The sequence below is a fragment of the Balaenoptera borealis genome (assembly GCF_965194805.1).
Source record: "Balaenoptera borealis genome assembly, chromosome: 7".
Classification (NCBI taxonomy): Eukaryota; Metazoa; Chordata; class Mammalia; order Artiodactyla; family Balaenopteridae; genus Balaenoptera; species Balaenoptera borealis.
The window spans coordinates 67,705,893-67,727,214 of NC_138864.1; the positions used below are offsets into that span (position 1 = coordinate 67,705,893).

The window sequence follows — 21,322 nt, forward strand, 5'->3', positions numbered from 1 at the left end:
GACTGCTTTCTCTGAGCATCTTTATTACCATGCATTTCTCTCCACATCAACCTTATGAAAAATATGGAAAATTTTGTTACTCAAAAGAAAACCTTCAAAACTGCTGCATTTTCAGTGTATTTGACTAAACAGTACATTTTTTTTTCAGGTGCAGGCAGTTTTATCAGAGGAAGAGAAGTGTGGCAACTGTGAAATGACAAGGCAGGGTAAACCTGTATTGGTGTGAACTTTTAAGTTATAGAAACCTCATACAGGAGAAGGCGGTGAAGTTAATAGGCCACAAGGATCAGGAAGAATTTTTCCTCTTTATTGGTTGAGCCCCACATCTAGAAGCCTGAGGGTAGGTGGCAACATTTAGGATCAGTGCACCAGCTACTAATGTCCTTTTTATTCCATCTGCACTATCAGATTTATGGGAACCATGGACAAGGATGCTATCTGTATGTTTTTGTCCATGAGGCAACATAGATCACTAATTAATTAACCTCATTCCCATCGTCACCCCCATCCAGAATCTGCCTCAGCAAAACCTTTAACTCAAATACCGATACATACAGGAGGAACATTTTTTTCCTCAAGCTGTCACGTTTTATACCACTATCATATTTAATGCCGTGGAGGATGGGCAGAGGACAGGTTTTGGATCCCAATAGAGCAGAATTGGAACCCCAGCTGCAACACTTAATTAGCCATGTGACCTTGAGCAAGTTACTTAAGCTTTTTAGGTCATTACTTCCTTATCCATAGACCAAGAAAATCCACCTTGTGGGGTTGTGGTGGGAATTAGACATAATATATATAAAATGCTTTTCACAGTAAATAGGACTCAAGTAGTAGCAGTAAATTATTCTTTCACATGCTAAACATATGTGCTGTCTATATCTGAAAAGAATGCTACTGCCTTTCCTCCATGATAAAGAATCCATCCCAGTTGGTTTTGGGTAGTTCAAGTAATATTGGTACCAATACTGAGAGCTTGGAGAATCCATTCCAGTTGGTTTTGAGTAGTTCAAGTAATACTGGTACCAATACTGAGAGCTTGGGCTTTATGAAATCCTCCCTGAAGTTGGGGAATGCAATCTGTGGTCGAGGAATAAAGCAAAGCTAATTTGTTCCAGTGGCGGTAGATCTTCCAAACCCTTGCCACTCAAATGTGATCCACAGACCAGCAACATTGGCTTCCCTGGGGAGCTTGTAAGACATGCAGAATCTCAGCCCGCCCTCCCCCTACCCATGTCCACTGAATAAGAATCTACATCGTAACAAGATCCCCAAGTGATTCATGTGTACATTAAAGTTTGAGAAGCACTGTCCTAACCTGGTATTTATCAAACTTTTGTGTCTGATAGCATCATTTGAAGGCTTGTTAAATGTGGATTCCCAGCCTGGATTCTTCCATCTGCTGTTAACACCTCAGGTGGCTCTGATGCTCAGGGTTCTCCCACTAATCTTTACGAAACACTGCATCAAGCTCTTTATCCAGCATAGTGCCCTAAGACGGGCCTTTGCCCTCTTCTTTAACAAAGCATTTTGGCAAACATGATCTTTGATATTCAACCCCCTTTGAGGTAAGTAGGTATTATAATCCCCATTTATCTGCTAAGAAAATTAGGACTACAGGCATGATTTGCCCTGGATAATGCATATGGTAGAACTGCCTTGAACGTCTATAAATCCTGGTTGACCATGCTTTCACTACTCTAGCATCCAAATTAATGCACTGTAAGTAATTTCAGATACTAATGAATCTCTCCAGGACAGAGATGACTATAAGGCGTTTTATACATTCTTTTAAAACAAAGCCTCTCTTCTCTGTGACTGTAGGCCAGTTACTTAGGATAAGTAACTGATTTTGAGCTTCATCCATAAAATGAGGATGATGTCCACTGGACAGTGTTGTCAGAATAAGCATACTGTGCACGAAGCATTCATGTCAGTGTCTGAGAAGTGGTAATTCCTCAACTAATGGTAATTGCTTGTCTCAGTGTAAACCTAGGGAGAGAATGAGTTCATGGAAAGCTGAGAAAATGGCATTGCTCATGATAGGAAGTCTCTCCTCCTAAGTCAGATGATGTCATTCATCAGGCCTTTGGCCAAATCAGAGAAGTGGGGTCACTACTCAGTTTTCAGCAAGCATTTGTTATGTGTGTGTTATATGCCATGCATTGTTCCAGAACTGGGAATCCTAAGACAAGACCCAGACTCTACACTGCTCTGGAGGAGCCTGCAGCCTAGTGAGGGAGATCAAGGAGTCAGGTGACAATTACATTTCAGGAAAAGCAGGGAGGGAATGAAGCCCAGGGCAGAGGCACCCAACCCAGACAGGAGAGAGAGCAGAGAAAACCTGAGAAGATTTGTGGAGGAGGTGACCCTTGAGTTAAGCCTTAAAGAGCCAGTAGGAATTTGGCAGGTCAGAAAAGGTTGGGAGTGGAGAGAGAGAGTTCACCACACAGTACCCAGGTATACAAAGGGAAAGAATACTGGCAAATAGTCCTCATGCCTGGAGCCCAGTGTGCATGTGTATCCCTTATTAGCTGAGTGACCTTGGGCAAGTTTGATCACCTGTGAATTGAGAGGCTTAAATGTATTAATCAGGGTAAGCACAGGACTGATTTCAATTATGTGCTGGATAGTCATGGAGAGGCGGTGGAGGTATTAGTAGAAAATAAGGGACTGACATTAAGAAGTCATTAGAATTAGAGGAAATTAAAGAGGTCAATTTTAGAATACATTTAACAGAAAATACATAGAATTAAAAGAGGGTGACTGAAAAAGACAACTGAATGCAATGCATTACTGTGGGTGGGAAACACGAGGTATATGTATTCAGTGATGGACCAATGAATATATAGATAATGGTATATTGCTAGCCCTGAGAGTCTAGACTTGAGAGTGGGAAGTTCCTCTCATTCTGTGGTGTATTTGTACAACGAGTGACTCTAAAGTTTTGCAGCTATTTTCCCAGAGCACACGTTAAAATCCGTCATCGTGATCTCTCACACCCACCCACTTCTCTGTTGCCGGAATAGGGCATGGAAACCTAATGGTACGTGGGGGAAATCCAGCCTTCTCTGCATGTTTCTGGGGTAGCGCATCCTAGGCCAGGGACCAAGGAGCTAATTGTGATAAATGGTGCCCCCCCCTTCTTATGGGTAGGAACCCTGATAGCCGCCAGGAGTCTTCAGCAAGGTTTTGTTGTGCACAAGCACCGTGGTGGTAATGGATTTGGGGCTAACACAGCGCCTGAGCCTGTGATTAGGAGAGATTGTTTTTATAGAAACCAAGCCCATTATCCAATCCCTTTGGTCCAGGAATAGAATGGAGTGCTTAGAAACAGGAGTTCAGAAGTCAAAAGCAGCCTTGAATTTACTAGTTGTTGACTTTGGGCAAATTATTTCACTTTCTAGCTTTTTTTCTCACTTGCAAAATGGGGTTGTATCCCCTTCTGGTGTGGGCATTAACTCTACGTGCTTCACACATGTAAAGTGCCCCGTAAATGGTAGCACAAAATTATTGCCCTTTGTCCAGCACATATTTGCTAAAGGCCTGCTGTGTTTCAGGTTCTGTGCTTGATGTAAGGAGGCAAAGATGAACCAGTTAGGGTCCCTGCCTTCAAGGGACTTCCAGACTAGTGTGGGGCATGCAGATGTAATCAGCTCATCGCAGGAGAATAATGGGAATGCAAGGCACCACTAGCATCAGTGTGGGGCAGTTAATTCTTCGGTGGGGAGGACAGGAGTGGGAGGCCCCTGGGGAGCAGGAGGGCAGGTGTTGGGTTGGGGAAGACTTCATGGAGGAGTTGACACTTGAGAGTCTTGAAATAAGATGTAAGTTTGGCCAGTTGGACAAATGAGGGGAGGTCATTTCAAATGGAGGGAAACTTTGCAAAGCCTTGAAATGAGTGTATTCAGGAAAGTTCTAGCATTCTGAAATGACCAGAAGGAATAGTTCTGTGTGAGGTAGAGTAAACATTTTTGGAAAGGGGCCAGAATGTGAAGGGGCTTGGGTTTTTTTGCTGCAAAGTTTGGACTTTCTCTAGCGACAAGAGAAGGCAATTAAAGCGTTTTGAGTAGGAGGGTGGTATGATTAGATTTGCATATTATAGAAATAGTTCAGACCATGGTATAAAAGATTGGAGTGGGCAGATACAGGGATGGTTTTGCCTCTGAAGGCCTAGACTAAGCCCTGGCTGTGAATCTAGAAAGGAGAAGATGTATTTAGTAGCCTTTTAGGAGGTAGAATGGAGAGAACTTGGAGACCAGCGGCTAAAGATGAGAAAGAAGTCAAGTTTCCAACTTGGGCCACTCAGTAGATTTTGTGCTGGTAATTAACATAGGGACCATAGAAAGAAGAAACATTTGTGGGTGGAGATGGAGAGAGAGAATTTTAGTTTTAGAGGTGCTGAATTTGAAGTGCCTATCGGACATCCAGGTGAAGATGACCATAGGGAAATGGAGATTTAAATACCTCTTCAGAGCACCAAATCCACATTTTGATCCCCCTACTGTAGTCTCTGGAGAGGTGTTTAATTCTGGAAGTCGTTGGCATACAGCTGTTGGTTGAAGCCACAGAAGTGGATTAAATCACCTAGAGAGAGCAAGTAAAGTGTAATAGAAGACGGCCAAGGTTGGAACCTTGTAGAGCAATGATATTCAAGACGTGCACACAGAGGGAAAGGAGCTAACAAAGGAAACTGAAAAGTTACAAAAGTGTAGAGAGTGTTTTCTGAGAAGTCAAGGAGGGGAGCTTAGTCAAAGGTCAAGTGAGAGGAGGACTTGAGTTGGGTTCCTGGTGAAAACCTTTCTCTGGTGTGGTGGAGAAAGGAACCAGACTGTGTGGCCTTAGAACTTTGTGAAGAGAAGGAAGAGGATGGTAACTGGAGGAAGAAACAGGTTGGAGAATATGGGTTGATGGCAGAAAGGGAGGTTGATTAACTTGAAAGAGAAGGGATAATAGATGGACCAAGGTGGGAAGGGGCAAAAGGGTAAGACCTGTCCCTTCTGAAGAGAAAGGAACAGCAGTGGTTATAGTCATGGTGCTGGATGGTTCCAAAGAAGTGAGTAGTGGTGATGAGGAGAGGAAGCCGTGAGAGAAGGGGCCCAGCACTCTCTCTTCTTTGCACTCCTGACCTGAAGCTCTGTGCCTTTGAGCTACTTCCTGGTGGTTCTACCTGGTATTCTACGTGTCTTACCAGGTATATGTCCAACGGACCTGCCTTTCCTGATTCCCACCAAAATAACTGGTCTTGTGCCTTATTTGCTATTAATAATGGCTAATAATTTATTCACCATTAATAATAACAGCGCTATTGCTGCCGTTTATTCCAGTAAACGTCTTCCCTAAGAAAGCAGCAAGGACCTGGAAAAAGGATCTTTTATTAGTTCTCAAATAACACCAAGTAGATGACCCAAGGGTGGCTCTGTTAATTGGGGTACGTGAAAATACAAAGCTCTCTCTTTCTGCCTGCTTCCCTTTGCTGCTGACTTTTATTTAAAGGTCCTCCTCTTGCATCTCCCTCCCCTGCCTGGGCTGCCTTCATCCCTTGCTCTTAAACTAGCCCAAACTCCAACATGATTTAGGGGCCACTACTTTACCAAGGGAAGGCCTTGAATCCATGCCGTTTCCAGAGAAAGGAGCTGTGTTGGTTTGTTTACAGGACCTGTGCACAGCACAGATATTTTATAAACCACGTACTGGTGTATGTGTTTCAGTAATTTAAAACTAATGAAAAAAGCTTACTCTGTGCCTTGGGAGATTTCCTTCAGTCCTGGGCATCAGTTGGCTCATCTATGAAAGGAGAAGATTGGACTGAATGATCTGTAAGTTCTCTCCTATCTCTGAATGATCCTGTGGAGGCCTAAGAAATTACTTGATCATCTCTTTAAGAGGCTTTAAATTATGAATTTAACCTTAAAGAAACAGAACTTTGTAAACAGTAGTATCTCCCAAATTGTTCTGATTGTTGACATTATGCTTATGTGTAATTTCATATAGGTGTCATCACTACATTCACATTCTTTTTCTTCCTTCACACTTGTAATATTATTAACCATTCATATTTATATATGAATTATATATATTTCATTTATAAATATATGTATGCATTTTATATTTGTAGGTATTTATATATGTGCATATGTGTGTGTGTGTGTATATATATATAGAGAGAGAGAGAGAGAGAGATTGATTGTCCTTATATTCTCACTTTTGATGGTCTAAAGGTAGTTCATCCACTTCACATAATCATTCCTGTGAATCTGATTTAAAGAAGTATATTTTGCATATAGAGTTGGACCTTTTTAAGGCAACTTATTATGAAAATGTGGATTATAGCCATTTTGTAGTTCATTTAAAAAGATTATATATACACATATATATACACATATATGGTCTTTTATATATACATATACATGTATATAAATAAGATTTTATTTTTGTAATGACATCTCTGACAGGATAACTGTCAGAGATTCTGGGGAGAAAACTGTTTAAAGGTATTTATATTTGTACAGAATATTGATGACCTGAGTTACGGAATTAATTTTTAGCTGTTTGCTGCTTTGCTTAATGCCTTAGACCAAGGCTGTCCAATAAAAATATAAGGGCAGCCACATGTGTAATTTAAAACATTCTAGGAGGCATATTGAAACAACTGAGAAGAAGCAGGGGGAATTAGATGATATACTTATGTAACCCAATATATCCAAAATATTATTCAACATAAAATATAAAAATACATATATAAAATATAAATAAGTATGAACATAATTAAATATAACATATAATATGTAAATATATATTTATATATAATATAGCAATATAGTTATATAAAATTTAAATATACATATATATCAATATAAAATACATATAATTTTATCAACATAAAATATAAATGAGTATAAAATATAAATTTCTTAATAGACATTTTACTTTTGGTGGGTTACTAAGTCTGCAGATTATAGTGTGTGTTTTACTTGAAAGCATATCTGATTTCAAACTAGCCATATTTCAAGTGGCTGATGTATTGGACACCACAGTCTCGGATGAGAAAGTTAGTTTATCTCAGATTAATCTTTCATAAAAAAACTTTATCCCAATTATAAAATGCAGTTTTAAAATTTAATTTAAGGAAAACATGTATTCCCATCATTTAATAATGTTCTATGCTAGCAGTTGAAGGCTCTAGTATTTGACAGAAGTTGATTGAGACCTCTGTCTGACTAGGGTGTTCCTTCATTCTTCACCTTGTGAGATTAAGCTTTTAGAGAAAAAGCCACTGTAAGTACCAGAGATTAAAATCCATATGTATGCTAAATTTGAATTGACATTTGAAAGTTACATAAACCAACCTAAATAAAATCAAAGGTGAATATAATTTATACAGCAAGGGTTTTTAAAAATCCTTTCTTTAGCAAAGATACCCTATTTGTTCTTTTTCTGTTTCCAGTCTTCTAATCCACTTCGTATTATTTGCTCTTTTAGATTTCCTTGAGGTTTGTTGTGTTCAGTGCCAGCCTCTTCATTACTACCATCGTGATTTTTGTTGTAGTGCAAAATTCACCCTCACTCCTCCTTTGCAAGCAGGGCTGTAAGCAAGAGAAAAAAGAGCAAGACCTAGATTGTGCCCCTTGTGAGCAATTTGAGTTTGCGGTTTATTTTGATTTTAGTTTGTTTCGTGGGGACATAATATTTTTAACTAATGTTAATGTTAAGGAGGAAAACCTTTTAGAGAATACATTGGCTTTTTTTTAAAGTTTCTTCAAATATGGGATGCTATATTTGATATTTTCCTTTGAGAGACATCTCTTGGAAGAGAGGAAGAGACTCAGGAAAGCACCAGGTTGCTAATCGGCTGATGAGTGTTTCAGTCCCAGAATTCCTCCTCGTAAACTTGATCTTTAACCTGATACCCTCCCCACATATCCACACACACTCCTACCCTTCCCCTGACCAGCAACTACTGATTCTTAGAATCCCAGCCCAGAGGCTATGTAGGAAGCCAGCTCGGTGCCCTGACTTCTTTGTTCGTCTAACCCTGGGCACCTTCCTCATCCATGACACTTCTTCCCCATCACAGGCAGCACTTGGCATCCCCTGACTTCAGATTCTCCTGTTCACTTATATACAGATAGCCCCAAAAGTCTATGGCAAATAGTGATGTGTAATTTTATAGAGGTTTAGTTTTAAAGAATTATTCTGTATTTCATCAAATATAAGAAACCATTGCTTATAAGCTCTTTTACCATTTTATGTTCCATGAAGAAAGAAAAATGACTGCCAAACAGTTGACAAGGTATCGATTATACGACACATCCTGGTTTCAGGAAGGTTGGAATGTGAACAGATTTGCACCTTGGATTCAATGACATGTGGTGCCATGAAGCTGGTGTTTGGGAATGAGTGATTTTACTATGGGATGATTCAAACATACCCCCATGCACCCACATCACTGTAAGACTCTGTGCTGTCCTCTTGAAAAGTGTGTTTCTTTTGGGGGGAAAAATGGCCCACTTCCCAAGAAAAGCTAAATGCTGGTGTGCACAACAGAACTGAAGTGCTCTAAGATGGTGACAATTTTTAGTTAGAAAATAGAGATTTTGAATAAATTAGACAAATGACAAATTTGGCTGTGGCTCCGATCTGCAATTCAAGAGAATCCACCATATGCTCAGTACAGATATAGGAAAAAGGGATTCTGGACTCAGTTTCAGCTAGTACTCCAACTAATAGAAAACCTGCTCACTGAGGGAAGAGAAAAACCTACTGCTAAAGTTGGAAAGGTAATTAATTTGAGGCATGAAACTGCATAAGAAACAGGACACACTTAGGAAATGTGAGTGAAGAGGAAGCTTATTGAAGTATTTTTGTGGGTTGAGAGTATTGATATGGTGAAATATAACTACTCATCTTACCTTTACCCTGAGTAAGCGTTGGCTCAAGAATTTTAGACTCTTTGCATAATTCAAATGTAATCAGAGGTGCCATCAGCTAACTCCATAAACTCATAGAGAAGTGTTCTGGGCCAGAACAAATGTTCAGTGCAGCTGAAGGCAGCCTGTATGGAATGAAAATACTTTGCCATGTTACATTTCCAAGGAGGAAAATCAGTATCAGGGTAGGAGGCAGCCATGGACAGACCAACTCCTCTTTGTAGCAATGCATCAAACTTTGTTTGAACCAGGCTTGCTTTAGTGTTCCATGAACCTTGGGTTATTTGGAAAAAACTTTTGCTTATGTATTGGACAACCAGTGTGTTCAAAATGGCTTTTCAATGGCTATTGGAAATAAAAACAAGTGGGACAGTTGTGGTCTGTCCACATGGGTGGATAAAATTGAAGACTCAACATACCAAGCATGAAGAAAAGCATAGAGGAGAATGAGAAGAAAAGCACAGAGGAATCCTCCCACCCTCAGGGTTGCTACATCAAAATTAGGAACTAACTTTTCATTGATCTATTAACTCTTGGGCCCGTACTTCTTTGAGTAGGTCTTAAATATTATTGGCTCATCTGCTTTTTCCCCGCGGAGACAGAATTTAGTGAAACACAAACATTCATGTGGTCAAGTCATGCTGAATTTAACAATATTGGTGCTTTTCTTTTTCTTATCATGGGACTCACGGTCCGTGAGCAACTTGATACTTGCTCTTCCTTGCCTGTCTCCTAAGGTAAGGTGACCACAAGTAGAACTTTAGGAAGTCTTCTCTGTGCTTAACACAACCTTGAGGCCTGATACCATTCATTTTGGGCTTCTTTCATAAGTGCTTTGTGGCAGAAGTGGAGAAATAGCTTCCTCTGCAGAATCGTGAATTGAAGTATTAGCTAATCATAGACTTTATTGTATTTTAAAGGGAAAATGATATTTTTACAGCAGAATTTACAAATTTGGGGATACATGAAGATCTTTTTATATGTCTCTTGCAAATGTCAAGAGTCTCTTGGATCTAGAAATTATGTTTATATACGTCTGTCTTTCCTGCTCAGCCTGCACTGTCCGATATTATAGCCAATAACCACATGTAGCCTTTGAGCATTTAATGTGGCTGGTCTCAATTGAGATGTACTATAAGTGTAAAATACATACCAGATTTCAGACTTGATACAAAATCATGAATGCAAAATATAGTTCGTAATTTTTAATTGATTGCCTGTTGAAATAATATTTTAGATATATTGGGTTAAATAAAATATATTATTTAAATTTTTTTACTTTTTCTTTTTACTTTTCTTTTTTAAATGAATGCGTTTTCCTGTTATTCTGCATTCCTGCTAGGACTGGTATTTTCAGCTTTGTTTGTTTGTTTGGAATGTAACCATTCTAATCAATGTGTAGGATATCTCATATCTGTTATTTTCTTATAATCCCTGTATTATCAGGTCTTTGTATATGATTTTTTTCCCATTTGTATATCTTGTATGGTAAGGTGTCTATTTGTATACTTGCCCCTTTTTTTTAACCTTTTGACTCCTTTCACCCATTTCTCCAGCCACTCACCACCCACCTCTGGTAACCACCAATATGTTCTCTGTATCTATGAGCTTGTTTTTTTGTTTTGTTTCTTTGTTTTTGATTCCACATGTAAGAGAGATCAGCAGATATTTGTCTTTCTCTACCTGACTTATTTCACTTAGCATAATGCCCTCAAAGTACATTTATGTTGTTGCGAATGGCAAGGTTTCCTTCCTTTTTATGGCTGAATAATATTCCATTATAAGTATGTGTGTATGTGTGTGTATACACACACACACACACACACACACACACACACACACAGGCAACAATTTCTGTATCCATTCATCCGTCAGTGGACACTTAAGTTGTTTCCATGTGTTAGCTATTGTAAATAAGATTTCAGTGAACATAGGGGTGTGAATATCTTTTTGAGTTAGCATTTTCATTTTCTTTAGATAAATAACCAGAAGTAGAACTGCTAGATCACATGGTAGTTCTATTTTTAATTTTTTGAGGAACCTCCATACTGTTTTCCATAGTTGCTATGCCAATTTACATTCCCACCAACAGTGCACAAGGGTTCTCTTTTCTCCATGTCCTCGCCAATACTTGTTATTTCTTGTCTTTTTGATAATAGCTGTCTAACAGGTTTGAGGTGATATCTCATTGTGGTTTTGATTTGCATTTCCCTGATGATTAGCAATGTTAAGCATATTTTAATGTACCTGTTGTCCATCTGTATGTCTTCTTGGGAAGAATGTCTATTCAGATCTTCTGCCCATCTTTTAATCAGATTGCTTTTGCTAATTGAGTTGTATGAGTTCTTTATATATTTTGGATATTAACCCCATATCAGATATATGATTTGCAAATATTTTCTCCCATTCAGTAGGTTGCCCTACATTTTGTTGATGGTTTCCTTTGCTAGGCAGAAAGTAGAAGCCTTTTAGTATGGTATGCCACTTATTTATTTTTGCTTTTGTTGCTTTTGCTTTTGTTGTCAGATTCAAAAAGTTATTGCCAAGACTTATGTCAAGGAGATTACTGGCTATGTTTTCTTCTAGGAGTTTTATGGTTTCAAGTCTTACATTTAATTCTTTAATCCATTTTGAATTTCTTTTTGTACATGGTGTGAGGCACTAGTCTAGTTTTGTTCTTTTACATGTAGCTGTCCAGTTTTTCGAACACTATTTATTGAAGAGACTGTCCTTTCCCCATTGTATATTCCTGGCTCCTTTGTCGTGAATTAATTGACCATATATGTGTGGGTTTATTATTTTTTACTTTTTTAATATGGTTATTAGATCATTTAAAATTACTTATGTAGCTCATAGTATATTTCTATTGGACAGAGCTGATCTAGACTATAGGTTCCTTGAGGCCAGGGACAGTGCCTGCCACATGTTAATTAAATGCTCGATGCGTGTTTGATAAATCAAACTGTTGAAATGAATGAACAGATGAGAATTATAACAATTTTTTTAAGTAGTGATTTTGACACTGGATTTAGAAGGTGATAGGCCAGATGAGATGGATTTTGTCAGTAAATCTTAAAATGTTTATTAATTATCCCTGGTGTATGGGACTGAAACATACATTAAAAGAGATGCACATGCTGGCTGCAACTGCCATCTCATGAGACATTCAGATATCCCCTGTAGGCTGACCTGATTTTGCCACCCATGATTCCTTTGTTCAAGTGCCATATATAATCCAGAAGTTTGTTCAAGAATGATCTATTTCTAGAGAGGATTTTTCCTTTGTGCCATTTAGCTGTGGTTCTCAGACTTTAATATGCTTAAGAATCACTTGCAAAACCTGTTACAAATGCAGATTCCCAAACCCATTTCCAGAAATTCTAGTTCAGTAGGTAAGGGATGGGGCCCAGGAATCTGCATGTTAACACCCCAGAAGATTCCTGCATAATTGACCTGTAAGCAATACCGTGAGGAACACTGCTGTATGGCATCATAATCTGGGAGCAGCCTGAAACTTCAGGAAAAGGGCAGTTGGTTTAGCGATTTTTATTATCTATTATACTATAAAGAACTCATTGTTAAATATATTAATAATCAAAAATTAATCAAAAATTGCAGCAAACAGAACAATCAACAGTGAAAAGGCAACCTACCAAATGGGAGAAAATATTTGCAAACCATATATCAGAGAAGGGGTTAATATCCAGAATATATAAAGAACTCCTATAATGCGATAACAAAAAAATTACCCAATTAAAAAAATAGGCAAAGGACTTGAATAGACATTTCTCCAAAGAAGATATGCAAATGGCCAAATAGCACATGGATGCTCTCCAGGAAGAAGAGAGATGCTGGTTACGGGATGCTGTCATTTCAGAGGCATCCGGACACTCTAAGAAAATGTCCTTCCTCTTTCCTGTCCCCATACCTGAAGCCTGGAATATCAACACCTCAATTGCGTTCCCTCAAAACATTTTTTAAAAGCCTTGCAGAGACTTCCCTGGTGGTCCAGTGGCTAAGACTGCACGCTCCCAATGCAGGGGGCCCGGGTTCAATCCCTGGTCAGGGAACTAGATCTACCACATGCTGCGACTAAAGATCCTGCATGACGCGAATGAAGATCCTGCACGCGGCAGCGAAGATCCCATGTGCTGCAACTAAGACCCAGTGCACCCAAATAAATAAATTAAAAAAAAAAAAAGCCTTGGAAACCCTGCTCATTTTAGGGGTCCTGGTTGTTAGGACCCTTTCTGAGGCAGAGGGAGAATGATTGGGTTCATGTTGTTGAAGTAGCCAGAGCATTCACACGCTGAGCATTCACTCCAGCGGCCAGCAGTCTGTGTCTGGTCAGAGGCCATTCCTTTAGGTAGCGAGCTCTCCATTCTTTCCAGTAACTGGTAGGCAAGTGTGGCTGGGTTAGCTGGCTCTACCCCTCCCTGGGGTTGGCTAGCTTCCACGAGTGGGGCAAATGGAGTGAGGGGCAAAGGCATCAAGTGACTCCCATATTTACTAATGAGATGAAAATACAGTACTTGGTTGGTCAAAACTGAAATAATCTCATTTTCCTCCTTTGTACCCTTCTTGGTATCTTGTTCTGGGTTATCAATTCTTTTTGTCTGTTTTTATTTTTGCAATGTGTTGGTTTACCTTCTAGAAATACTGATTATGAAAGATTTAAGATCTGTAAAGAGACAGACAGATGCAGTATACTCACCACCTAGCTTATCAAAGAAAATATTATGGGTACAAAGTCCCTGTATACTCCTTTCAAATAATATTCCCCATCCCCACTGCAGTGGTAACTGCTGTTTGGAATTTAGTGTTCGTCATTCATATGCAATTCTTTATACCTTCACTGTATAATGTTTGTATATTTCAACAATATAGAGTATTGTTTGGAATGTTGCGGTCTCAAATTTTATGTAGTCTTTTGCAACCTGCTTTTTTCATTCAACTTGCCTGTTCACTTCTTAAACTTCATTGAGGATGTTTCTTCCAGTGTTACTTAACTAGACTACTCTAGACATTGGGGTACAGTGATACTGTGTAATAATGTTTGGCCCCCAAGATACAACTAGAAATGGCTTAGACTGAAAAACTTTATATGTGTCAAATGAATGTATAATTGTAATATAGTGTGTAACTGTTAAACGTATTTGTTTTATTTCAGGTTATAATATAACTTATCCTCTCATGCTTTTTCCCTGTCCCTTCTCCCCAAATCATCAACAGTAGAAAAAGAAGAAGAAGGAAACATGTCAGGACACAAATGGTAAGTAATTTGTTGTCTCTTCTGAATTGGGAGAGGCTAATGAAAGAGGATAGCACGTAGTATATGCTCAATAAATGTCTACTGAATGGAAAAATCAAGAGTCACAATAGCAGTAAATAACCTGTTAGCCTACACCCAATGTTGAGTATAGTCAAGTTTTCAGTATCCCTGCTAAATGTAATATGAAAACCAATAACCAAAAATATTCTCTAAGAAATTCATTTATGTGTAACTTTCTGCTGGGCATCTAACAATGGCTTTTCTCACCACCATTTTTTCAGTGTAATGAGTTGATACATTTTTTAATCTGTCTTATTTACAACTTCTAATATTAGGGTTATAAGGGAATTTTATATAGGGCAGCTATAAAATAACAATATAACTAATAACAATAAAAATAACTCAGACTCATTAATATATAGTCATGACTTCAACCTTCATGAACATTCAGGAGCCAGTCATGGTTGGAAGTAGATGATGCTGAATAAAATAGGTGTGGTAATTACATGACAGTGTTATCACTGCCTTTTACATGCCTATAAAGCATCTAACAGCATGTTAAACCACTTATAAATTCCAGTTCTGTTACAAGCAGTGTTTCTGAACCCTTCTGAAACCTTGATCCACTGGGCAAGCAGATCTTTGTTGTTTTCTACCTCCTTTAATTTGTATCATGAAACAGTGCCGTGCATATTTTCATTTTTCAAAGGTACAATTAAAAAAAAAAAAAAGGTACAATTGATTATAATAAGGAATATACTTTTTTTTAATAAATTTATTTATTTACTTATTTATTTTTGGCTTAGTTGGGTCTTTGTTGCTGCGCGCAGGCTTTGTCTAGTTGCAGCGAGTGGGGGCTTCTCTTTGCGGTGCGTGGGCTTCTCATTACAGTGGCTTCTCTTGTTGCGTAGCACAGGCTCTAGGCGCGCGGGCTTCAGTAGTTGCGGCTCACGGGCTGTAGAGCGCAGGCTCAGTAGTTGTGGTGCACGGGCTTAGTTGCTCCGCAACATGTGGGATCTTCCTGGACCAGGGCTCGAACCCGTGCCCCCTGCATTGGCAGGCGGATTCTTAACCGCCGTGCTACCAGGGAAGCCCCAAGGAATATACTTTTTAATCCCTCCTCTCTCAGTAGAGAAGCAATCAGGTCCAAGTCCTCTGTAATATCAAATGTCAAACTTTAAAAGTATTTTGCCTGTCTTAAAATGTAATGAGCTTTAAAAGGTAATTAATAAATAGCTAAGGGATTTAGTTTCCCTGAGTATCCCCATTTGACAGCTCTGTAAGAGTTGTCAGACTATTTTTTTAATTGTTCCATCTTGCCACATTAAGACAAAAGGATGGCTTCATCCTGTGACCCTCGTAATGGCTGTCACATCCTGGCAGCAGGCTCAGGGAAGTAGGTAGTTGTCACCCACCTAGGAGAGATTGGAGAGTCCCAGGAGATGAGCCCTTCCCCATAGTCCTTCTCCCATTACTGTGCCACTTCATTGCTTGCTGCTGAAATACAAGGGCTGCAGGGAACATTGAAATGCACACTACACTGGGATCTAGAGCCTTGGATTTTAATCCTGTGTGATTTTGTGCAAGATTCTTAACGTTTTGAAACCTAAGATTCCTCATTTGTTAAATAACGGGTGAAGCATGTTCACTAAATGACCTCTAAAGTCCTTTTTTTTCCCCTCGAAATAGAATTTTTTTTTTGTTAATCCATGACCTTTGACCAAAAAAACAAAATAAAACACAATAGAAAGGAGTCTATCCTAGTCCCCACTCTTAAAAATTCCTTTCCCCTGAAATAGCCACAGTTTGGGGGAGCATATTCTTACCATCTTTCAATGCACATACTATGTAGTGGGATTATCTTTTACATAAAAGTTATACATATTTTCATCTTATTTTCTGTGATTTAAGCTCATAATAAAATGTTTTTTATTTATGTTTTAAATAAAAATTATATATATTTAAGGTGTGCAATATAATTTGATATGCATAGTGAAATGATTACTACAGTCAAGCTAGTTAACATACCATCTTTTTAAATTTATTTTATTTATTTATTTATTTATTTGGTTGCTTTGGGTCTTTAGTTGCAGCAGGTGGGTAGCACACAGGCTCCTTAGTTGTGGCATGCGAACTCTTAGTTGTGGCATGCATGTAGGATCTAGTTCCCTGACCAGGGATCGAACCCGGGCCCCCTGTATTGGGAGCATGGAGTCTTAACCACTGGACCACCAGGGAAGTCCCAACATATCATCTCCTTTTATAGTTACCACTTTTTGTGTGTGATGAGTGCACATGAAGAGTAATGCTCCTCTCCTAGCCTATTTCCAGTGTTGAATACAATATTATTAAGTACAGTCATCATGCCTATACATGACATATCTGGACTTATTCCAAACTTTGAAATGATGCAGAAAGATACAAAGTAAACCGTAATCCTCCACCTCTTTCCAAAGATAACCATTGCTAAGGATGTCATCTGAAACTCTGATTTTTTAAGAACAAATGTGTGAATTGAAACTTGTAAATGTTATCTGGCAGGAGAATGTAAATCATCGAGTTTTGAGATACATATTTTGGTATAGTAGTATAAAGCAATTTCTGTTTTAGGACACAAGTCTGGCACATTTTGAGTGCTAATGGGATGGGGTGGAAGAAGTTACATGTCTGCAGAGGGAGATGCCTGGGGGTCCTGTGTGAGCTTTTGGACCGGAACCCTAGACAGGAGGGAGGTGTAGACAAAGCAAGGAGGGATGGAACACCAGTGGCAAACTTTCTGTCAATATTTGGGTACCCTGGTCACTTTTACAGAATTCCATTTCATTCTCAATTGAATTTTTTTCCAATTTCTTCTTTACACAATTTTTGATATGATCTTCACTGTGCTGTTCCTGAAGAATGGCTTCCTATCGGTATTTTAAGCATTTATGTTTAAGAATTTAAAGTTTTAGTATGAGAAACCCATCATCAATTTTTTAATACTTTTTTATTTTTCAAAATTTTATTTGACCGTGGTAAGAATACTAAACATGAGATCTACCCTTTTAACAAACTTTTAAGTGTAGAATACAGTGCTGTGAACTCTAGGCACAGTGTTGTACAGCAGATCTCTAGAACTTATTCACCTTGCACCGTTGAAACTGTATGCCCATCGATTAGTAATTTCCCATTTCCTCCTCAGCCTCTGGAAACCACCATTCTATTCTCTGATTCTATGAGTTTGACTGTGTTAGGTACCTCTGTGACAGATTTGAGGTATGCTGTTTTTCAGCCCCTTATCTCTACTTTTCTGCCATCACTTCAGTGTTGGCTGTAATGCTGGGCTGGAGAGAACATTGGTGTTAGGCTTTATCTCTGACTCACTGGGGTGCTTGAGGCAGTCACCTTGCCTGGCTTGGCCTCACTTTGTCTACTTCTGAAAGGAGTGTGTCCAGTCTTTTGATATCTAAACTCCTCAAGGTTTAGTTTCTCAATTTCCTGCAAAAGTTTCTTAATTTCCTCACTAACTTTTAAGGTTTTGGTATAAGTTAGACTTGATTAACCTTTTGCTGTAATAACCGTGTGAGAAAGTACTTATATGTTTATTAATGTTGTAAATGTTTGGATACATTTGTTCACACTATAATATCTTAACCTTTTTTGAAAGTCATGAGTAAAATGGCTCTTCGAATGCCTTTTAGCAGTTATCCCTGGGACTTACACGATCGATATGCTCAAGATAAATCAGTTGTAAATAAGATGCAGCAGAAGTATTGGGAAACGAAGCAGGCCTTTATTAAAGCCACAGGGAAGAAGGAAGACGAACACGTCGTTGCCTCTGACGCAGACCTGGATGCCAAGCTGGAGGTGAGTGCTTCATTGCCCTCAGCCCCAGCACAACCACCTTGCTAGGCTCAGGGTCGGAGAATGTGTTCACGGGGGCAAGCATAGGTGTGCTTTGTATTTGAAAACATACTGCAAACAGCTAGTTCATAAGGAAAATCTAGGATCAGCTTAACTCAATCCCAGCATATTTTTAAAAAACCCACAAATTCTCCTGTAACCCCCAGTATGCCTCAGTTAATTTGTTTTTCAAGCGCTTCGTTGGAATGCATGGAATGTGGTAAATTCTCAATAAATGTTTGTTGAAAAACATTAATGCACTCAAAGAGCCACTGCCAGTGATAGCAACACTACGGTCAGGCGTATGTTTACATTTAGAAAAAAAAAGAAAAAAGGATGACGGCAAAAGATCCTGGAAAGTGAGTCTAATAACCTTGTATTGAATCCTGGAAAATTCTAGAATTGAATTAACCAATATTTAGTTAGACTAGTTAATAATACAGTAAGCTGAATTCATATCTGAATGATCCTTGAATACTAGTACAACTGGTAAAAGGCCCACTAATTCCCTGATTGCTGGACATTCTGCCAGTACTTTAGATCAGAATTTAAAAAGCATTTGCTGTACAGCAGAAACTAATACAACATTGTAAATCAACTATACTCCAAGAAAAATTAATTTTAAAAAAACCAAAATTTAAAAAGCATACTTAACACTTCCGTGAATGACAGGGCACAGAGAGAAATAATATGTCACGTGGTCTGATAAGAATTCAGAATGATGTCTAAATTTAATACATAAGCTAAAGTTAATGAGCTGAACACTTAATGAGACAAAAATCAAAAGCTCAAGATTTCATAAAGCATTCTGAGAAGGGTGGCCAGGGTGGTGCAAGCCATGGTTATTCTGGAACAGAGAGGCTGAGGGGAAATATGTTAGTTGTCAGTTCTCTGGGAAGGCCTGTCACGTGGAAGAGGGATAAGATTCATTCTGTGCATCTGACAGTAGAACCAGACCCAGGGCCACTATTCATAGTACTCATCTCTCATGGAATTATCTCAAGTGTCTGTTTGCCTGCCTTCCCTCCACCAGGGGGTCAGATTCCATGACACACAGTACACATTCAGTAAGTATTAACTGAATAAGTGTACATGTTAATGCAGTTAAGATGAGTTCCCAACCCTTTCTCCTGTCAGTGGAATTGTTCTAACAGAAGCTGGGTTTGACAGAGATGTTCCAGTGGAGATGGCTTCAACGGAGAGAAGTAGAGCCAGGAAGCCTCTATTCTGATTTTAGTATTCTAAATAGAATTGAAATGATTGTAAGTTGCATATGCTTTTCACATCTTATAGATTTATTTTTTTTCCTCTTAACAACCTAATAAATACAAGCATTATTCAAAAAGTAATTTAATATGTTATTTTCTAGTACGTGAAATGCAATACAGTAATTTTATATTTATATTTAGGTTCTTGCAGCAGCATTTTCACTGAACCAACTGTACTTTAATCAAAATACCTGCTGTCCTAGGCACATAAGCATCCAAAGTACTTAACTGTCACTAATAATTTTACACATGATAAAGACTTCTGTTGCAGGAATGTTTTAATACTGATGTTGATGTTTATAGAGAAAGAGAATGGATTCCACCAATAAAGCATATGAAAATGATGTGCAGACCATTTTGATGTGCTTTTCAACTAAGTTATCCATAGAAGACTAGCTTATGAAACAAGAACTTGTATTCTGCTGGCAAAGAAAGCTTGTATGCCAAGCTGTAATGATGGTCAGATTCTATTACAATCTGTTGGGAAGTTCATGTAGAAATGTTCACTAAGTTTAAATATTTGTCAGAATTGCTTGTTAATGAAATCATTTTCTGAAAAACAGCTCTTAAGTACAAGAACCAACAAAACTAACCTGTGGTGACAGAAGTCTTTTAGTGGATGCCACAGCAGAGTAGACTGACTAGAGGGTGGAAATGTTTCTTATCTTACTTTGGGTATGATTACAAGAGTGTATACAATGGTCAAAGTCACAGAACTGAACTCTCCAGAGGTGTGCATTTTATTGCATTTAATTTATACTTCAGTTTTAAAAAAGTGAACAGTAACAGCAGAATAGCTCTTGAACATACTTCTTTTAACATCCTTGCTCCTATGTTCAGGAATTACTATGTGTTGATAGTTTGTGACCCAGAATACTGTATCAAGCATTTGTTAAGGAACATACTCAGACTGCTGATTTTCTGTTTTGTTTTATGGTAAAGGGTTTTTGTTTTTTCCCTAAATAGGTAGAGGATGAAGTGTAATGAAATGAGATTTAGTAAAATTTATACTCTACATGACCAAGATTTATCATATTAAGCATTCATAGGAATGGATTTTAATCTTTTAAGTATATATGCATGCATTCATTTTTATTAGAACATTTGGTCATTTATATTATGAAGCCGATCTTCTGTTTTGACTCAACTGTGAAGTGCTTTGTAATACCAGGGCATAATTGCTACATCACCATGGCCAGTAAGCCAGGGGAGAGAGGAGAATGCCTTGCCCTGCTTCCCTGGATGGCTCCTCAGAGACATAATGTTTGTCTCCATTTCTGAAGCAAAGACCAGAGCCACCATAAGTTAAAATCTAGTTATATTCTTCTCCATACAGCCCACCTGCTTTTCCCTTAATTTTCTCTGTTATGGCCATAGCATGACATTAGGTTTCTTCTCTGTATATTTTACGAAATAATTGGGAAAATGAGGAGTGATAGGAGCTGCTAGCTAAACTCCATTTTACCAGATCTTTTCAAAGCAGACAGAACATTCAGCTGATTGATATTTGTTTGTTTTTATAGAGTTGTTTAAGCATGCTGTAAAATGCATTAGGATCACAAAATAAGCTAATGTTGTGTTTTAAATATGATGCTTAATTGACAGATCTTCCATTTGAAAAAAAAAGACAGTAAGTGGTAAAAGAAATAAATTCAATTATGAAGGAATATTGGGTCTCTGGTTTACCAAGTCCTCTAATTGGGCCCCTCACTTAGGATTTCTGGTTTTCAGCTATTATTTCAATGTCTGGAGGAAATCATCCTTCTGCAGATCTCAATTTAGATCGCAGAGCTGATGAATTCTAATAAATATAGAAAAATAGGAGCATATTTAAAAGCTTTGGTCACATTTTCTTTTCAGTACACCACGTAACACCAAGCTTATTTAGGCATACAATCTTGCTTTTAGTGGGCAAATCAAACGCTATGGTTATATTCAATATAATTATTTTTTATTTCACTGCTGTCTGT

General features: G+C 38.3%; 1 protein-coding gene across 19 annotated transcripts in view; it reads left to right on the forward strand.

Moving 5' to 3' along the window:
• The window catches only part of ICA1 (islet cell autoantigen 1), a 144,064-nt gene that overhangs the window by 2,237 nt on the left and 120,505 nt on the right, over window positions 1–21,322 (forward strand). For 4 of the 19 annotated variants that reach the window (XM_082398425.1, XM_082398421.1, XM_082398414.1 and 1 more), the window contains exons 2-3: window positions 14,163–14,202; window positions 17,883–18,048. In XM_082398425.1, coding sequence (XP_082254551.1) covers window positions 14,186–14,202; window positions 17,883–18,048 — 183 coding nt within the window. In that variant the 5' untranslated portion in view covers window positions 14,163–14,185. Of the gene's footprint in view, window positions 1–148; window positions 341–14,100; window positions 14,203–17,848; window positions 18,049–21,322 lie in introns of those variants that run through there. The other 15 variants (XM_082398413.1, XM_082398409.1, XM_082398417.1 and 12 more) reach the window with 11 other exon arrangements.